Consider the following 19,629-nt stretch of genomic DNA (forward strand, 5'->3'; position numbering starts at 1 on the left):
TCATCCTAAGATACATTATGATCATGAATAAAACTAGTTAAGGATTTAAATAATTATTATTGCTATTTTATTATAGAAGAATAGTTTAAGTTGAATTATTGCAAGATTGTGATTGGATGAACTTGAGAGTTGATTATAAAAAATATAAAAAATACATTTAAGAAGAAATGGATATGCTGGTAAACTAGAAAAGAGGAGATGCAGCTCCTCAGTCGATCACACGTTAAAAAAAATATTTTTTTAAAAAAAACATAATAATTATCCCTGAGAGATGTTGTGCAGCAAATCAGAAACTTATTTGACACTAACAGTGAAATGTGGGAAGGAGATATTCGTCCTAACCAAAATATATGTCGGCAGAAGAAGGTTTATTCTGTCAGGTCAAAGAAGAGAGGTAAAGCTGCAGATATACATCATATAATTGCGTGGTTGCATGATAGTTAATGATGGCATATTTAAATGGCTGTCGACTGTGGAGTAAGGAAAGAGGAAGATGCCGTGTGGCAAAGCGTTAGTAACATTTATTGGGCTCCTATTCGTGTGGCAGTTTGAGGAGACAAGCAACTGGTGCAATACGAACATACACTGTGGCAGCATTCTTATGAAGCAAATTCATTATACAACGAGGGCCCAGATTTTGATGAAGGAAAATACAAGTCTACCCAAAATAGTAAATATGTACACTGTCCACATTACCGTTAACTCCTAAGAAAGTGAATGCAATTAATAAGTGTCATATAATAATAATACTAGATATAGAAACAACTGAGAAAATAACATTTAAGTTCTCTTTTCAAAATGCAGATCATATAAGCAAAATAAATGAGCATGTATATGTCATCGTTATTACGATATTATGCAAATCCTGCGATCCACAGATATTTTGGATACCACGTGTTTCTCGTGATTCACATTCTGCTGAATAGTAAATCTTCTATCTGCTGCCCTCTTCACTTTGCATATTCTCAGAAAGGTATCTAATCAACTCCAGAAATAATATCCTTTCACTCTCAAGGATGTGGATTTTCAAAGAGTATCGTTCAAGTTTTTGAACTGAGTACTGAACCTTTTGACGTTTGAGCATTCTCGTTTATTGAAAGCTTCGACGATTTAATGTTACTAATTGCTGAAAATGACGAGATTATGCAACGTGAAAAAAAATCACCTAAATGTAAAAATGGCAAAAAATGACTTATTAATATACATTTCTGTAATCAGGGGGCCATGATCAGGATTTATATGTAAGTTAGCAATGTATCTGGTACACCCGTTAAAAGACATGTCATCGGAATCCAAGCCTTGGTGATACCAAATATATTATAATTTTAGTACTGAACTGATTTTTTCATTTATATAAAAACAAGTGTATCTTAAAGCTACCACATTTAAAATACAAAATCAACCATTTCTTTTGTGTGGGCAATGAAAATAATAATTTAGAGATATTACAGAAAACAACTACACAAAATAAACATTTATTGGAATCTTTCTTCATTTCAGCAGAAAAGAGGAACACAATACAACAGTAATTGCAAGACAGCATGAAAATAATCCACAAAAACTTAAACAGAGGCTTGAAAATAGACTTTCTAAAACAAGCTTTCTTTTAGGCTTTCAGAAGATCTTTACAAAAATAAAATTAAGTCCATACAGAATTTCAGTCACTTCATCATTTTAATTTGAATGGGACAGACATATAGTCAAGTTACTCATTTTCAAAACCAGTTCCTTTTAAGTATTTCATCTCCAGAGAGAAATAATAAAAACAAAAATAAATATTTCAAGTAATTTTAGTGATTCTTATTCAGCAACCACACATCAGTATCCATTCACAATTACATGCATCTGTAGATTCGATACAATAGCACCTAGCTAATTAATTTAGATACTTGTAGCAAATGGTTAAGATGTAAATTATACCACATAACCAGCAGTTACTACTTCTAGAAAATGTGATATATGCATAGATATGCACAATCCTTCTGCAAGTGATATATATAGACTGAAGTATATATTAAAGTAATCTGGATGTTTACTAGGTTCTTTTAAATGGCACAGAAATAAAGAGCTACAAAAATTAAGGCTGGAGGACTTAACTATGTTGGATGATATACAGTACGTCTGAATGTATGTTTATATGGTATATGCATTTCACTGCTAACATTACAAGAAAAGAATTACTGTGTTTGATTAACATAATTGGTCCCAATATCATGCAAAATGAGGTCGAACACATTCTTAACTGAGCCTAAGCGATAGATACTATAATATCTCCGGGTACAAACTTCCTCAAGACGTACTTGAAAACATGATATATGATCTTCATTCACACACATTTCAGCAGGTAAAAATTCTACAGATTGCAGTAGAGAGATTCATATTTGGAGTTTTTTTTTTTCATTTTTCAATATTTAAGATCTAGAAAACATACATAGTTCTGCCATAACCGAAGATAAAATTCTTTCAGCCACTGATTAGATTTAATCCTGCTTTATGCAAGTTAAATAATACATTATAGAGAGATATATAGTATAATACAATATTTAAACAGAAGTCAGTAAACTGTTTACACTTTACAAAAGAAGGAACTGAAAGATGTAAAGCAGGTACTTATCTGCAGAAGAAGGACATATATATACATTTGTAAAAATTCACATTTGGAATCACACTATTACAAAACCATTATCAATGAAGACAGTAAATATTCATCAGCCAAGGCAATTTTCAATCAGTTCCCTCTTAATCAGGTATAACAGAATGTCTTAAAACCAGAAGATTCACATAAAAATAAACATTTAGCACAGAGTCTCTAAACTAATGTGATATGCCATAATTGTGGTAAGAAATGTATAAAATGAATGATTTTGCCAAAAAATACATTTCAAACAACAAGAATCACAGAGTGGAGTGAAGTTGGATTTTACAAACACTAGAATGTTAAACCGCATGTAATTTGTAATCGTTTTCTTTTCATATTTTTTTCAAGAACAGTAAGAAGAAGAGTAACAGTAACTTAAAATCAAGATATTAAAAAAGAAAATGTTTCTATCCTTCTTTGAGATTTTGTTTCTAACATAATGCTATAGGAAGTAGTGAATAAGATTCACCTAGTTACCTGAACACAAACAAACATCCTGCATGCACACAGTTACAATAAATTAAACAACTATTACTGATTCCTCTGGTTTTTGGACACAGTTTAATGGTGAAGAGTAAAAAAACTATAATCCAATTCTTTGGCAGTGGCAATAATTCCCATATGCTACAGTAAAATATACACTCAAAACTCTTAAATCCAACAGTTTTTATTGCACGGAGAGCACTCACTGGGAAAGAATATGGAACTCCAAAAGAACTGGACAAGGGATGCGAGATAGCTAACTCCAAAAATGCCCAATATATGATTTTCTCTTTTTAAAAAGGAAAGGGATAAAGCAACGTAAGTTAAAGTTTCAACTGTACATATGTGTTTTTTTTTTTAAATTGTGCTGAATATTTTCAAAGATTTGACAGATTACCTTCTCTATACTTCTCTGATATCACTTTTAACCTTGGTGACACAGAAGTTCAATTGAGTTTTACAGTCTCCTATATAAAAACAAATTACTATCCCACTGATAAAATAGTTTAAGCTGTATTTTCGTTGTTCTTATCAGCTGGGGTACTGGTGTGCCGAGAGAATGCATGTTCAAAAAGTGCATACTTCTCAATATGAAGCCCATCAATTCGTCCCAAGTGACGGTTGAGCAAGCTGGGGTCCATGGGTTCTATAGGCAATGGTAAGCTATCTGGTGAAGACACCATCCCTACAGCCTCCACCAAGTTACACATAAACCTCACCCAATCTTGCCACTGTTGCTCATCCAATGATGGGTGCAGCACTTCAGCATGCTCAAGAAGGCTTGCCAATACTGACAAACCAAACTGTGAACAAGAATATTATTATTATTATTATTATTATTATGATAATAGCTGTATACAAACAATTTGAAACAAACAAGAATATTTGGGGAAGAAACTGAGCTTTTAAGCAGGAGAATTTTCTCAGAATGAAACTGAAATACAGAAAATATTATTCTAAATGTGTTCATACACTGTCATTATCATCATTCATATAACAGGGATTACAGTTTATACAGGAAAATATTCACAACTTCTCCATTCAAAATTTTGGTAAATTTTAATTCAAGACTTCCAAAAGGAAGGTTCTTTTGTACTTGAGCAACTCTTCCATTTTTCTTTCCTTCAGTACTTGCTCTTGTTGGTGGTTGAGACTTGTCAATGCTAGCTGTCTAGAGATAGATGGTGTAAAACTCAGTGGGGTGATCCACACATCCGAGACCTTTTCAGCAAAGGAAATAAACTCTAGAGCAGTCACTGATTTGAATTTTCTCCAGGTGTCTGGATAAGAAAGCTTAATGAGAGTTTTTATCTCCTGCAACTTCTTTTCCTGCTTGAATGTGGGACACTCCTTGGAGACAGGAGCAAGCACAACTGGACAGCTGATGCACACAGGAGTTGGTGTGCGGTCAACCCTAGCAAGATCACACTTCCCACACATTTTGCAGGTCGTTGAAGCTTGACATCTCAATGAGGTGTGACCAAACTTTTGGCAGTTACAGTATAGCACCTCATTGGTGCTGGAATATACGGACGAACAGTCAGTCGGTACATAGTCACTTACATTCTTTCAGGTACGGTCTTGACGTCGAAGATAAGGATGAAAGCGCCCGTATCGAGCAACTTGTTAGCCATGCGCCTCTTCGCCTCTTCACGTCAGTTATACCCTGACGTGTTACGTATCCGATCATAGTATCATCGGAAGACTCAACCAAATCCCTGTGGAAATATAACTCCCTTGCAGGAGTTTAGGGTTTGGTGCTTCTCGATTTTGACCTCTACCTTTCGGAATAATTTGGCTTTAAGTAACCCTGTGGACTGTTCAGCCGATGATGTTTTGATTAGTACGGATCCATCGCGAAGCTTGCGCATATTGTCGATTTGACCACCAGCAATTTCTTCAATCAAATTACTAATCAAAATGGACATTCGTCTAAAAAGCTTTTGCCATCGACCCTGGAAGCAACCAGGAATCGAGATAGACGTCCGTCACTTAGATAATCTACAAGTATTGGAGTATATCGCTTTCTATTAGTTCTTTTTAAAGATGCTATTTTTTGAAGGGTGCTATCTTTTGAAATTAAATAAGAGGAAGAGAGCCAGTTTCAGTTTTTGGTCCCACGAGTATTCAGGAAATATGAAGTCGACCTTCGGCGGAGCCCATGAGTAATGCCAAAGACAAGGCTAGATACTCCAGGGGGCGCCTGGTATCTGGAGGGGATCGCTAACAACTACTCTCCCAGTAGCCATGCATCACCTCCCATGACCCAAAACTTGTGATTGGGGGAGGATAAAACCTCCGTACTGTAATTGTGTAAAATTCCAACCCCACGTCAAGTCAATTTTGGTATTTACGGCAATATTTACGCCAAGTTATAGGTTAGGTATTTATTTTGTATTGTCAGTATCATGTATTTCATTGTAGGAATACTGTATGTATTTACTGATGTATAATAATAATTATTTAGGCATTGTAAGAACTCTGTATTAAATTGGTGGAATTCTGTAGCTGAAAGTGGAAAATCTTGGTAGAGCAAGAAGACTAAATATGGAGAAGGTTGGGTAAGACGTTGGTTTGCCCAACATGATGTGTGTCTCCCAACAGTTTTCAAGGCGCCAGTACGCCAGTATTGAGCATCACAATTTCGAAAAAGGCGTGCCACATGTGACAGAAATGGGAGATGGTGATTAGTTAGGACAGAGTAAATCATGTGACCTGAAGAAGTTTATTTTATGGCTGGTTTGCTGGAAGGTTGGTCTTGTTGGTGTTGAGTAGTGGAAATATTGTGATCGGCTGGTTGTCCTACTTGAAGTGTGCGACGTTTAGTCCTATTGAATGCTGCTGGTGTCTGTCTCTTGGAGATTTGTCTTGTTGATGGACGTCCGGTTGGGACACTCTACAGGGTTAGAGATCATCATATGTTATATCTTATGTTATATACAGCAGAAGTCTGCTATAAAGTTCTAAGCCAATGTACTTGGCTGAGAATAACGTGAGTATGGTTTTGATATAAAATAACAAACCATGAACTTGTTACCAAAGGTATTGGCGAGTCTGGCGAGGTATGGTGGCATTTAACCTCAACTTTCAACTTCAATAAATCACCCTATTCAGACTAGCCAGATTATACATAATTCAAGCTAATAAGATTTTGTGTAAATATGTACAGTTGAGTTTAGCGTGTCTAGGGACGGAGAAAGTCCGAGTATAATGTTTGATAGCAAAGTCGTCGTACCAGCTAACTTAAGTCAGTTAGCATGTCATGTAAATACAGTGGTAATTGTGAATAAGAAGATGAAATAGTGCATTTCTGATATTGTAATTTGTGTTGTGTATTATTTATTTATTTATTTAACCTCTGAAGTGCTGTGAACCCTATTTTACCATAAGGTATGTTAGGGTTGTAGTTTATACAAAATATACAATTTCTTTGATAAAATTCAATACATAAACAGTAAAATAGATCATCAGCATCATCATCATCATCATCAATATCATCATCATCATTTCTTCGCTCCAGCAAGCCGGGTGCGGTTGTGTACGAGCCTCCTCCCAGTTTGTTCTATCCATCCACAAATGCTGCTCATATATGCGACACCAGTTCACATCTCTAATTTCAAGGTCCTGCAATATCTGTTTTTTCCAAACATTACGAGGTCTTTCTCTTGGTCTCTTCCCAGGAACATTGTGGTCAAAGTATGTTCGAGGAGACCTGTGAGGGTTCATTCTTTTTGTGTGACCATACCATTGCAATCTGTTCACTTCTAGAGTCTCCAGAAAGCTTCTTTCCAATCCAAGCTGTTGTCGGATATCCACATTCCTTATTTTATCCATTTTTGTTTTTTGTAGACAAGAACGGAGGAACTTCATTTCTGTTGCCCCAGAAGACGACTTTGTTGGTCCAGTAAGTGTTGCTGCTTCCAGGCCATACGTCAATATAGGTACTAGATATATTTTTTACAAGTGGATCTTGGAAACTAACGGAAATGTTTCACCCCAAAGTATTTGACGTACAGCGTGATAGAATTTGGAAGCTTTCTGTATTTCTACTCATCACCAAACCAACTGTCTTTGTTTTGCTGACTTTGAGACCTAAGGTTGTAAAAGCTTCATGCCAGAGATGTAGTCTAGTTTATATTTCCGCTTCCGTCTCACCCATACCATTACATCATCAGCAAAAACTAGGGCATTAGTTGTTGGATCCTTTCTCTTAACCGCTTTTAAAACTTCGTCCATTATGATTATGATGAAAAGTGGTGAAAGACAACTTCTTTGCGGGACTCCACTCTTCGTTTCAAACCAACCTGACCTTCCAACCTGGACCTGGACACACTTGGTTTCATCATATAATCGTTGAACTCGTGCTATGTCATCATCGGGCACTTTCTTATTTCTCAAACGTTCCCATATATGCCTGCGTGGTACATGGTCATATGCTTTCTCGATGTCCAGAAAAACAGTTATAAATGTTTTACCTTTCTCCCAATACTTCTCATAGAGCATTCTGGTGGCAAAAATGAGGTCTATATTTTATCTATGACGTCTAAATCCATGTTGTTCCTCCTCAAGTGTAGGTTCAGCATATTTTCTAATCCTGCTCTCAAGGATGGATACGTAAATTTTGAGGCCACGTGACAGCAGAGTTATACCTCTGTAGTTGGTATATTTCTTTTTATCACCTTTTTTCAACAATGGGATGATGACTCCTTGCTTCCAGACATTGGGTATTACATTCTATTTCCAGATTCTATTTAGTACCCTGTACATCCACTGTTGTCCTACCTCTCCTAATGCTTTGATCATCTCAACACTTAATTCATCTGATCCAGTTGATGTGTTGTTTTTCATCTTAGATATTGCTGTCTCTACTTCCAACCATATCAGACTAGTGGTATTTGTGCTGCCAAAATCATAAGGTTCGTCGTCTAATGGAGTGACATTTTCATAACAGTTCAGCAAAGTTTCAAAGTGCCTTAGGAACTCCTGTAATATTTTGGTCTTATCCCTAGTCACCTCAGCATTAGGAAGTTCTACAGATTGGATAGATTCATTTTGAGTTCTTCTATTCTTAACAATACTGTATAACAGTTTCTTATTTCCATCCTGCATTATTTTGGTAGCAAGATCTTCCTTGCATTTCTGCTTTTCAGCTACAACCAACGACCTGTAATATTTCTTTCTGTAAAGTGACAGCTTCTCCTCTATTTCTCTCAGTGTTCTTGCTTGATATAAGGATCTTCTTGCATGGTTTCTGTCATTGATAGCCTTTTTAATATCATCATTCCACCAGGCAGAAATGGAAAGATAAAAGTATGATATGTACAATCCTTAATACTAGAGTACTAATATTTAAAATACCAGATCATAATATATAAAATACATATGTTAAACAGCTAATGAGCAGACAATATCAAGTTATATGTGTTTAAATACATAATCAATAAATTCTGGAAATTGAAAAGAACAGCATTTTTTATAAAATATAAAAATTAGTGGTTTTTTGAAATAGCAACTGCAAGTTAACAAATGCACCTTAAGTTCAAAACATGCTCTCTCAGAAGCAGAACAGTTGAACAGAATGTGTTCTACAGTTTGAATGTCTTGTGTTGTGTGTTATGGAGGTGGTATGCTACACATGTATTGATATGGTCAAATTTTAGTGTCTATTTCGTGCATTGTCGCTTTGTTATCTGTTGTGTAGAATATTGAGGTGGTTAAGTTTGAAAGCATATTCATATATTTTAATGTACAGTGTGTCGTTTCACAGAAGAATATAACCTAGCCAGTATATCCTAAAGCCTTATTCAGTTGAACAAGTCATCAGGTTAGGTAAGCAAGTCAGGATATCGTCAGCCATGACCCCACCCTGGATCATAATTTATTCTCATGCTTATTTCATATTGAATATCATCAAGTACACTGGCGCCCAATCAGTTTTCTTTTTGTAAGTGTTCCATAACATTGAATTAAGTAGAAATGTATTAGGGAGTCCAGGAAGCTGTAGATGCCACTTAGGTGCTACAGTAGTTTAGTTTTAATAATAATAATAATAATAATAATAATAATAATAATAATAATAATAATAATAATAATAATAATAATAATGGATTTATGAGAATTACTCTCTGTGGTGCAGTTTTAAAAGTGAATGTTATCACTTTGAGTCCTAGTAAGCTTGTAATTATGTTGCGCAGCTTGTGTTTGGTTGGTACCAGTGCAGAACTAACCTATTCTACCTGAGGCAGAGAGATGGCTAGACAGGAAGAGGAATTGAATTTAAGAAGGTGAGAACAGAAGGGTAGACATAGTTATGAAGAATAAAGAGCACAGACACCTCTCAGGCAACTCAGGGTCACCTTGTTAGTCTGGCCCTACACCGAGGTCAATCCAGCATGGGTAACCCTGAGCTGGCACAGCCCTCAGGATCAACAAGCACACAAGTCCCCACACTGACATCCAGGTCATGGTGTCCCTAGAGGGGTCAACAGTAGATGATATAACAATGTTAGAGGTGAAATTAGCAGCCCATAAAATTAAAATGGGTGAGAGACCAGGGATGAATGAAATTAGTGTGGAAATGATGAAGGCTGCTCAACTTGTTGGACTATAATGGGTGTACAGATTGTGCATATGGAAACAGAAATGTGTGCCAGAAGACTGAGGAAAGGGAATAATAATACAGTCTTTAACAAAGGACAAAAAATGTGTGATAATCATAGAGGAATCACACTTTTATCACAAGAGGCAAAATTACTGGAAATGATTTTAGAGAGAAGAATGAGAAGAAAGGTACAAGGTGAGTTGCAAGAAGAACAGTATAGATTTGGAAAAGAATTGTGATCATGGAAAGGTGTAACTATTTGATGACTACCAATAAATAATAAAAATATATATAATTAATGAACGGAGTGAAATAAGTATAAATACCAAGACAATGGGCGCCACCTGTAAAACAATTACAGGAATATTTAATGGTGTAGAGCAACGAGCCACTCTCTCTCTCAAGGCGACGGTCATCAGGCTGACGAGGCTCCAGACTTGCTTTGTAACCTTACCTGTTTACCCCTGAAATTAGATGAAGATTTACTGCAAGTTTGATACCAGAACTTTACTCCCAAAATAATAAACAAAATATAATAAATACCACAATAATCATCACTTAAAGAGACCCCCTCCTGATTGCCGTCCGCAAAGGCAACGTACAAACAACTACGACCAACATTAATCATTACCTCATGAGACCTACTCGCTTGTCGTTTACAAAAGCAAATATACACACCACTAACAACAACCAAATCATTACTTCACGAGGCCTACTCGTTTGTCGTTTACAAAGGCAATATACACACTACTAACAACAACCAAATCATTACTTCACGAGACCTACTCGCTTGTCGTTTACAAAAGCAAATATACACACCACTAACAACAACCAAATCATTACTTCACGAGGCCTACTCGTTTGTCGTTTACAAAGGCAATATACACACTACTAACAACAACCAAATCATTACTTCACGAGACCTACTCGTTTGTCATTTACAAAGGCAAATATACACACTACAAACCATCAATAAAATTGTTGATACTATATATACATTTCTTAACATACCTCCAGGTAAGAGTCCCACTACACTCACTACTGTTATAGAACAAAAATCGTATTCTGGTAGAGAAAAGTACGACGACTTTCTCTACGTACGGATGCAACCTTCTTTACGAAGAGCATCCCTAACCCTATTTACACACTTCATCGACGTCTTGAGTTCTTCTCGAGTGCCGCACAGATTGGTGTAACACCTCAGGTTTCTGCAACTGAAAGTGGATACTCGGCCGACGATTTCCTCGACCAAGAATCAGCTCTGTGCTCAAACACACATCCACTACCGAATCTCGATTCTGTACGCATCACCACATCCACTGTACATAATCTCGTAGAAGAATTGTAGTCCAACTTATTATACAGAGTTGAAGTTACAAATAAACACTTAAGTAGCGTCTTTGACCTAACATCCGCCAGAAACTCATTAGCATCAGCAACATATAGCGTGCTCACTCCGAAAACGATACTCAAGAACAATACAACATTGCCTAGGACTATGCGCAAAGTAGCTCCCGCGCGCCGGTCCGAGTGAGAAAACACACAGAATCAGAGACAGAAACACAATCAGAAACAGCATTAGAGTTCGAATCAGAATGACTTGCCGCACACGCGTACATGCTTATATAGGCTTGCTACACGTGGTAATCGCGTCCTGAAAAGTTTAGTGGTAGCAACGCTCATACCGGCACTTCTTCCCGCGTCACTCTGTCAACACAAACCTCGCTCAAAACAAAGCCCTCGCATTGGCTATCGAGAATATGATGTGACATAGACCGTCCACTCATGTATGTCCACATTGATTCACTCCAATTCTTCAACCGATACAACCTGCCGTACCCCGTGTTTTCCAGCCATTTGTTGCAACACATCCAACTGACTTCAACCGTCCTTCCCGATATAGTCGCAGTTTTCCCAGTTGCACAATCCTTACGGCTAGGCCATATTTACGGACTCTTACCCAAACAGAAATTTATACAAAATATAATGATGAACATATGCAATATTCCCTAACTATACATTCTTCTTATAATATTACGTTTTTACATGGTAAATAAACAAAATTACATGATTTTAACGTAACAAACTATATACGAAAATTTCCTAACCTAAAAACTCGGGAGTCGTACATACGTACGGTTACAAAGGATATGGTCATAACATTTACAGATCTAATAAAGGCATATGATAGTATTCCCAGAGAGAAGGTTAGGGAAACCGTGGTCAAAAAGAGACTGGGTACATAAACTGTAGAAATGGTGCAAGCAATGCACAACACCTGCGTCAGCAGCATAGTGTAATGGTCATAGCGTCCGCCATGTCAACAGGCAGTGTGCCCGGCCCGACACCGTATAGACCCACCCCTTCCGCTTAAACTGCGCCAATCACTAGCAGTGCTTTAGTGCTAGGCCAGCCCCACTCGCTTCCGCTCACGGTCCCGTTGCAGAGGAGTATGGAAATGACTCCACGATTAATCTGGAGTGTTCCATCTCGCGATGTTCCTGGATCCATCCAGCATCCAGACGATTCTAGAAGAACCAGCGCAAGTATATAAGAGAGGAACGACCTGCCTGGAGTTAGTGAGACTGAATTAGAAGATGGTGTGGTTCAGTCGTGAGCGACTGCCAGTGTAGTGAAGTATGTGAACTGCCGTGCAACGCAGTACCTTATGTGCGAGTGTAAAATGGTGTAGTGTGAGAACAAGTTAGAAACGAAGGGAGAGAGAACGCGCGAACTGCGAACGTGTGTGTTATGAGCAAAAGTTGTGTGTAGTCTTGTGTAGTTTTAGTGCCTAGCTAATAAATCTTAGTATTGAAGCTACCAGTTTAGTGTTAATTGAACCTACTACCCCGCCAACTCGTTACAACTGGGGCCTGTTCCACAAAAGTATGGTCTTGTACATTACAAGTAAATTCTCTAGTAACTTGTACAAATACCAGAGTTTCTGTTCCACAAAAGAATTTTCTACAGTTGTACTTTACTACTCCATACTTACAAATTACTAGTGAATTTTTATAGGCGTGTTCCACAAAAGTACTAGTACTTGTAACTTACTACCGAATTGAGAAGAATTCTCTACCAGTGAAAGGACAATAATATATAAATGTACTAGTGCTATTTAAATACGCTTATTTTGGATACATTTTGATAAATATGTGGTCTAGCAGTAGTGATAGTGATGGTGATGAAAATGAAAAACTATCGTCTGTACAGGGAAAGAATAAACTTCCAGTTTAACACTGTATTTGAATACAATGAACGTTTTAGGTTAAGCACAATACAAGTGGAAGAACTTTTGATAGATATTGGCCATAGCTTAAAATATCCTACGAACAGAAATAAATCTCTCTCTGCTAAACAACATTTACTAACAACATTACATTGGCTAGGAAATGGTGGTCAGTACCATGGTACTGCAGATATGCTTGGAATGGCAAAATCTTCGGTCTGTGGTAGCTGCAATAAATGATATAAAATTTCCTCAAATTGTTTGTTGGCCTGAAAATACTGAAAAAAACATATTCCAAGAAGGACATTCCTGGAATCATTAATGAGCAGAATATCTCTTACATACGTCCAACTTTTCCCCTCAAAAGCTCCATGAGCTTTTCCCAAGTCAAATATTTCCATCCAACCATTTATTTTGTCTTGTTTTTTCAGACTCTCGCTGAATCCACCGAAACGAATATCTTTCCTACCTTCTATTTCCTTCAAAATGAATAACTTTGTTTTTCTTGACATCATTTTAACAATTCATGCAGAGTTTGCAATTTCGTAACAATTAAGTTTGGCGGCCGAATATCGTTATTAGCGGCATCTGATTCCTAATGACAGACCAAGGTAGGTTCTATTCTATCCTCTTTGGTAGGTACTGTATGTTAGACTCTCGTAGAACATACGCGAGGATCGCGAAAGAACAGAATGGGTGATAATAACGGAGTAATTTCCTATCATCAAAGAAATAAACTGAAAAATAACATAGTGGCATTAAAAAATTCACAGGAATAGTAGTTATTTCAATCTTTGCTGCATAAGTTACAGTAAAATACGATATTACGATAAATGAGGCAAGCATAACCTAATTCAACGAATGGAATACGAAGATAAACAGCTGATTCATGCTATGACGTAGTATGTTTATTGATATGTCGTCACTTGTAAAACTTGTAACAATTCACTGGTAATATACAAGAGACTATCAATCTTTTGTGGAACAGAAATGTACAACTCCATACATTACAAGAACCCACACTAGTAACTTGTAATGTACAAGACCATACTTTTGTGGAATAGGCCCCTGGTGTCAGAATCGGGATCGACTGGTAGCAGTAATTTCGTAACTAGAAATTTCTAGTGAATCGTAAAATGGATAGCGAACAGTTTCAGGCTCTCCTCAGTAAGTTCACAGAATTCTCATCCAAACAGGACGAAATCAAGAGCGAACTGAAACTGGAATTAAATGAACTTAAGGGTGGACAAGGTAAATTAGAACACGAAATGCGCTCTCTCGAAAGAAAATTAAAGAGTGACATTATGCAGGACGTACAGGAATTGGTTGAAAAAACAGATCAAAGAAATACCGCAGGTTGTGGAGTCAGGGGTTCGAGACCTGAAAGAAGAAGTAAGTGCCCTGCGTACGAGAATGACAGCCATGGAGACTCGTGCTACGGCCATCTGCAGCGACAGCAGCTCCAGCGCCAGGAAAGTAAAACCCCCGCGCTTCGACGGAACAACATCTTTGCCGACCTTCTGGGTTCAATTCGACACCGTGTGCAGGCACAACGGTTGGACATCGGAGGAAAGGGCCGTGTACCTAATCGCCGGACTGCAAGGACCAGCAGCAGAAGTACTACACAGCCTTCAACCGGGTGCCACTTATGACAAGATCGTTAGAGCGCTCGACAGCCGATACAGTGACCACATGCTGGCAGCCGCCCACCGAGTCCAGCTAAGGAAGAGGACCCAGCGCACTAATGAGACGCTGCAAGAATTCGTGCAAGATGTGGAGCAGCTAGCCCACAAGGCTCTGGATGGGCTGCCTCTGAACCACATTCAGCGGGAGGCAGCCTGTACATTCATTGATGGGCTCTGCGACGCTGAGATCCGTCAAAAGCTGATGCTCTGCGGGGAGCATGACCTCACAGAGGCACTGACGTTAGCCCTGAGGGTGGAGGCAGTGAAGGGAACCGCGGCACCGTCACCAAGAATACGAGCCGTGAGAAGCGAGGACGCGCCGGAGACCTGCGCCGTTATGGGAGAACGACGCACACCGCCACTAAAGGATGGGATCGAGATGCCCTCAGGAGGGAGCAGCTGAAGGACGATGACATCGGGCTGATCTTACGAGAAGTAGAGTCGGGGCAGAGGCCGTAATGGAAAGACATCGCCGAACGCAATCCAACCTATAAGGAGTACTGGGCCCAGTGGTCGTCTCTCATGGTTAGTGGCGGGGTACTTACCCGCACGTGGGAATCAACCGACGGAAAGAAGCACATTGCACAGCTGATAATCCCCAGGAGCATGAGAAAAGAGGTGCTGACCGAGTTGTATGCGGGTGCTACTCCTGGACACTTGGGAGTGAATAAGCCACTAGATCATGCCCGACAGCGTTACTACTGGGTGCACTTGAGGAACGATGTTGAGAGGATGTGCCAGCTGTGCGACATCTGCACAGCGAGCCGGGGTCCATGCACCAGGAGTAGGGGCCAAATGATACAGTACAACGTTGGAGCACCATTCGAGAGGATCGCCATTGATGTCGCTGGACCATTCCCCGAATCTGACGCCGGGAACCGTTACCTACTCCTGGCTATGGACTACTTCACAAAGTGGCCGGAGGTCTACGCCATCCCGAACCAAGAGGCATCAACAGTGGCCGACGTCTTGGTCAAGAACTTCTTCTGTCGATTCGGTGTCCTGAGGGAACTTCATAGCGACCAAGGCAGAAACTTCGAGTCCAGATTGATGCAAGAGGTTCTGCAACGCTTAGAAGTGCGGAAGACACGTACGACGCCCCTCCACCCTCGGTCAGATGGTATGGTGGAACGTTTTGTGAAAACCGTCAAAGAGCACCTCAGGAAGGTGGTTTCGCCGCACCAGAAGGACTGGGACGAGAGAGTCCCCTTCTTCTTGATGTCCTATAGAGCGCCCACCCATGAGACGACGGGCACGACACCTGCCAACATGGTCTTCGGAAGGGAGCTCCGCCTGCCATGCGATCTAATGTTCGGGTCTGCACCAGACCAGCAGCAACCAGCGACAGACTATGCATGGGAGTTGGTGGATCGGCTCAATGACATCCACGACTATGCCCAACATCATCTGAGGGTAGCCAGCGACAGGATGAAAGCCCGCTACGACATGCTCGCAAACTCTGCGGGTTTCCAAGAAGGTGACAGTGTGGCTGTACCGTCCGCACCGGACAAAAGGGAAGTCACCGAAACTGCAGCCACAATGGGAAGGCCCATATAAAATCGTCACCAGGATCAACGACGTCGTCTACCGGATCCGATGGCCTCCCAGAGGGAAGATGATGGTTGTTCACCTAGATCACTTGGCACCGTATCATGGAGCAGCTCGGGATGAGCAGCCTTGAGGAGGGGACAGTGTAATGGTCATAGCGTCTGTCATGTCAACTGGCAGTGGGCCCGGCCCGACACCGTATAGACCCACCCCTTCCGCTTCAACTGCGCCAATCACTAGCAGCGCTTTAGTGCTAGGCCAACCCCACTCGCTTCCGCTCGCGGTCCCGTTGCAGAGGAGTATGGAAATGACTCCACGATTAATCTGGAGCGTTCCATCTTGCGATTTTCCTGGATCCATCTAGCATCCGGACGATTCAAGAAGAGCCAGCGCAAATATATAAGAGGAACGACCTGCCTGGAGTTAGTGAGAGTTAGACTGAATTAGAAGCTGGTGTGATTCAGTCGTGAGCGACTCCCAGTGTAGTGAAGTATGGGAAGTGCTGTGATTATCGGACTAGTGTGCTACATTGCGGACTGTCTGTGAAGGAGAGAACGTGTAGCCATGCGACGCAGGACCTTGTGTGTGAGTGTAAAATGGTGTAGTGTTAGAACAAGTGAGAAACGAAGGGAGAGAGAGCGTGCGAACTGCATACGTGTGTGTTATGAGCAAAAGTTGTGTGTAGTCTTGTGTAGTTTTAGTGCCTAGCTAATAAATCTTAGTATTGAAGCCACCAGTCTAGTGTTAATTGATCCTACTACCCCGCCAACTCGTTAATGACCTGAGACGCCGACGCACCAACGAGATCACCTGTTGGAATTGCGGCGAGCGTGGCCACCTGCGGAGGAACTGCCGTATGAAGGCGGCCCCTGATCAGGGAAACGAGTAAGGGCCGACAAGGAGAGGTGCTCGTCGGCACCATCACTACCGTCCCCTCGTTTCACACTAAATGTGGTCACCGAGTGGAGCAACACTGACGCTGGGACGACGCCTACGAGTCTGGGCCTTCGTCGCCGCCATCACAGATGAGGTCATCCTGGGCCTAGACGCGCTACGGAAATACGAGGCGACTGTCGACGTGGGACGACATGTATTGTGGCTCGGCAAACAAGAGGTAATGTTGCGACGCCCAGGGACGCAATCTCGAGTAGCGCGGTTAACATTGGCCAGCGACGAAGTGATACCAACCAACTGCGAGGTGATGGTTACTGCACGGTTAGAGGAACCCATACAAGGGGACAGCGTGCTCGTGGAACCCGGTTCGCCGACCACCGATCAAGGAATCTACCTGGCCAGGACGCTCATTCTGGCACGAAGCTGCGTGGCAGTACGAATATTGAATTCGACGTCACAGGAGCAGAGGGTACCCAGCGGGACCGAGCTTGGAACTTGTGAACCAGTCGCGTGCTTCGTGCCAGTGGACGACGAAGACGCACAGACCCTGCAAGCAGGCGAAGGATTGGATAAGCTCCAGAAGATTATATCCAACGCCCGGAAACATTTAGAGGTGAGACGGCTCAGGGAGGTTAAGGAACTAATCCATGAGTTTCAGGACATTTTCACTGCTACCGGAGGCGACTACGGAAAGACGGACAGAGTGTACCATCGCATTAACACCGGCGATGCCGGTCCAATCCGACAGCCACCTCGTAGAGTACCTCTGGCGAATAAGGTGGAAATCGACCACGTGCTAGATGACATGAAACAGCGGGGAGTCATCGAGGAATCGAACAGCCCGTGGTCATCGCCAGTCGTCCTGGTGAAGAAAAAGAACGGTGAACTCCGTTTCTGCGCCGATTACCGGAAGTTGAACGACGTCACGAAGAAGGACTGTTTCCCGTTACTGCGGATAGATGACACCCTGGACACATTATCTGGAGCCCAGTGGTTTTTTACTTTGGCCCTGAAGTCTGGATACTGGCAAGTAGCGCTCCATCCAGAAGACAAGGAAAACATGGCGTTCTCAACCAGCCAAGGGCTCTACCAGTTCACCGTGATGCCCTTCGGCCTCTGCAATGCGCCGGCGACTTTCGAGCGACTGATGGAGGCCGTGCTGAGAGGTCTAACTCACGATGCTTGCCTCGTGTACCTGGACGACATAATTATTGTGGGACGCATGTTCAAAGAGCACTTCTGACACCAGTTGTAACGTGATTGGCGCAGTTGAAGCGGAAGGGGCGGGTCTTTACGGTGTCGGGCCGGGCCCACTGCCAGTTGACATGGCGGACGCTATGACCATTACAATAGGAACTCCAGTTGGAAAGGTGGAATGGTTTAGGAATGAAACTGGACTAAGACAGGGGAGTGTGCCGTCACCTCTTTTGTTTTTACTGGTTATGGATGAAACTGAAATGGAGACAAAGGTAGCATATGGGAATAGGGAGATGAAGTTATTACTATTTTCAGATGATAATGTTCTGGGGAATGAAGAGCAAAAATGTACAAGAACAGCTTGATGCATTGAATGAAAAAATTGAAACATATTCAGTACAGAGAAAAGCAGGACCATACTGATATCAAGAAGAGAAAGACACGGGAAAGGCATTGCGAAAATTGGTGGTCAAAACCTTGAAATTATTTACAGTTCCAATACTTAGGGAGTGAATTAATGTAGAATACAAGGCTGGACATGGAGATTGGCAAGAGGGTGCAACAGGGCAATGCATTCCACCAGTGTACAAGAAACCTTGCCTGGTGCGAAAATGGAAAACCATCTTCAGAGCTGCCGACAGTGGGGTTCGAATCCACTATCTCCCGGATGCAAGCTCACAGCTGTGCACCCCTAACCGCACCACCAACTCGCCCAGTAGACAACGAAAGACAGATTAAGAAACAAAGATGTGAGAAAGAAGATTCGAATGGAAAACCTAAATGAGGGAATTAACAGGAGTGAACCAAGATGGTTTGGACATGTAGTGGATGAAAGAATACCTAAACAGATGATGGAGATGAAGTTCAAGGAAAAGACAGCAAGAGGGAGACCTAGAATAAGGTGGATCAATTTAATAAAGAGGAGTGCAAGGAGAAGAAAGGTGGACTGGGACAAAATAATGAAAGAGGAATTGTGGAGGGAGAGCGGAAGGTGGAAAAATGCCATAAATGCTGCGACCCAGCAGAAGCGGATAAGGGGAAAGGAGGAGGAGGAGGAGGAGGAGGAGGAGGAGGAGGCGGAGGAGGAGGAGGAGGAGGAGGAGGAGGAGGAGGAGGAGGAGGAGAACTGTTTTATGTCCCTCTAACTACCTCTTGAGGGTTTCTGGAGACACAGAGGTGCCAAAATGTAGTCCTGCAGGAATTTTCTTCTTCTTTTTATTATTATTATTCTGGTTTTCCTGCTGGTGCAAGGTCTGCTGTTCTAATCCTGGCTCACCATTTTACACGGTCTTGGCCATCGTGTGGTCTTAAGTTCAGAATATTCTTATCAGCATTTACTGTGTCATGCAGGTGC

General features: G+C 41.1%; 1 protein-coding gene across 1 annotated transcript in view; it reads right to left on the minus strand.

Annotated features, from left to right (window-relative positions):
• Positions 1–1,459: 1,459 nt before the first annotated feature.
• Positions 1,460–19,629, minus strand: part of Patr-1 (Protein associated with topo II related - 1) — a 490,596-nt gene continuing 472,426 nt past the window's right edge. Inside the window, exon 13 of the mRNA XM_067159788.2 lies at positions 1,460–3,924. Within this exon, the coding sequence (XP_067015889.2) occupies positions 3,628–3,924 (297 nt within the window). The 3' untranslated portion in view covers positions 1,460–3,627. The remainder of the gene's footprint in view (positions 3,925–19,629) is intronic.

This window comes from Anabrus simplex, chromosome 1, assembly GCF_040414725.1.
Source record: "Anabrus simplex isolate iqAnaSimp1 chromosome 1, ASM4041472v1, whole genome shotgun sequence".
In the NCBI taxonomy this organism is placed as follows: Eukaryota; Metazoa; Arthropoda; class Insecta; order Orthoptera; family Tettigoniidae; genus Anabrus; species Anabrus simplex.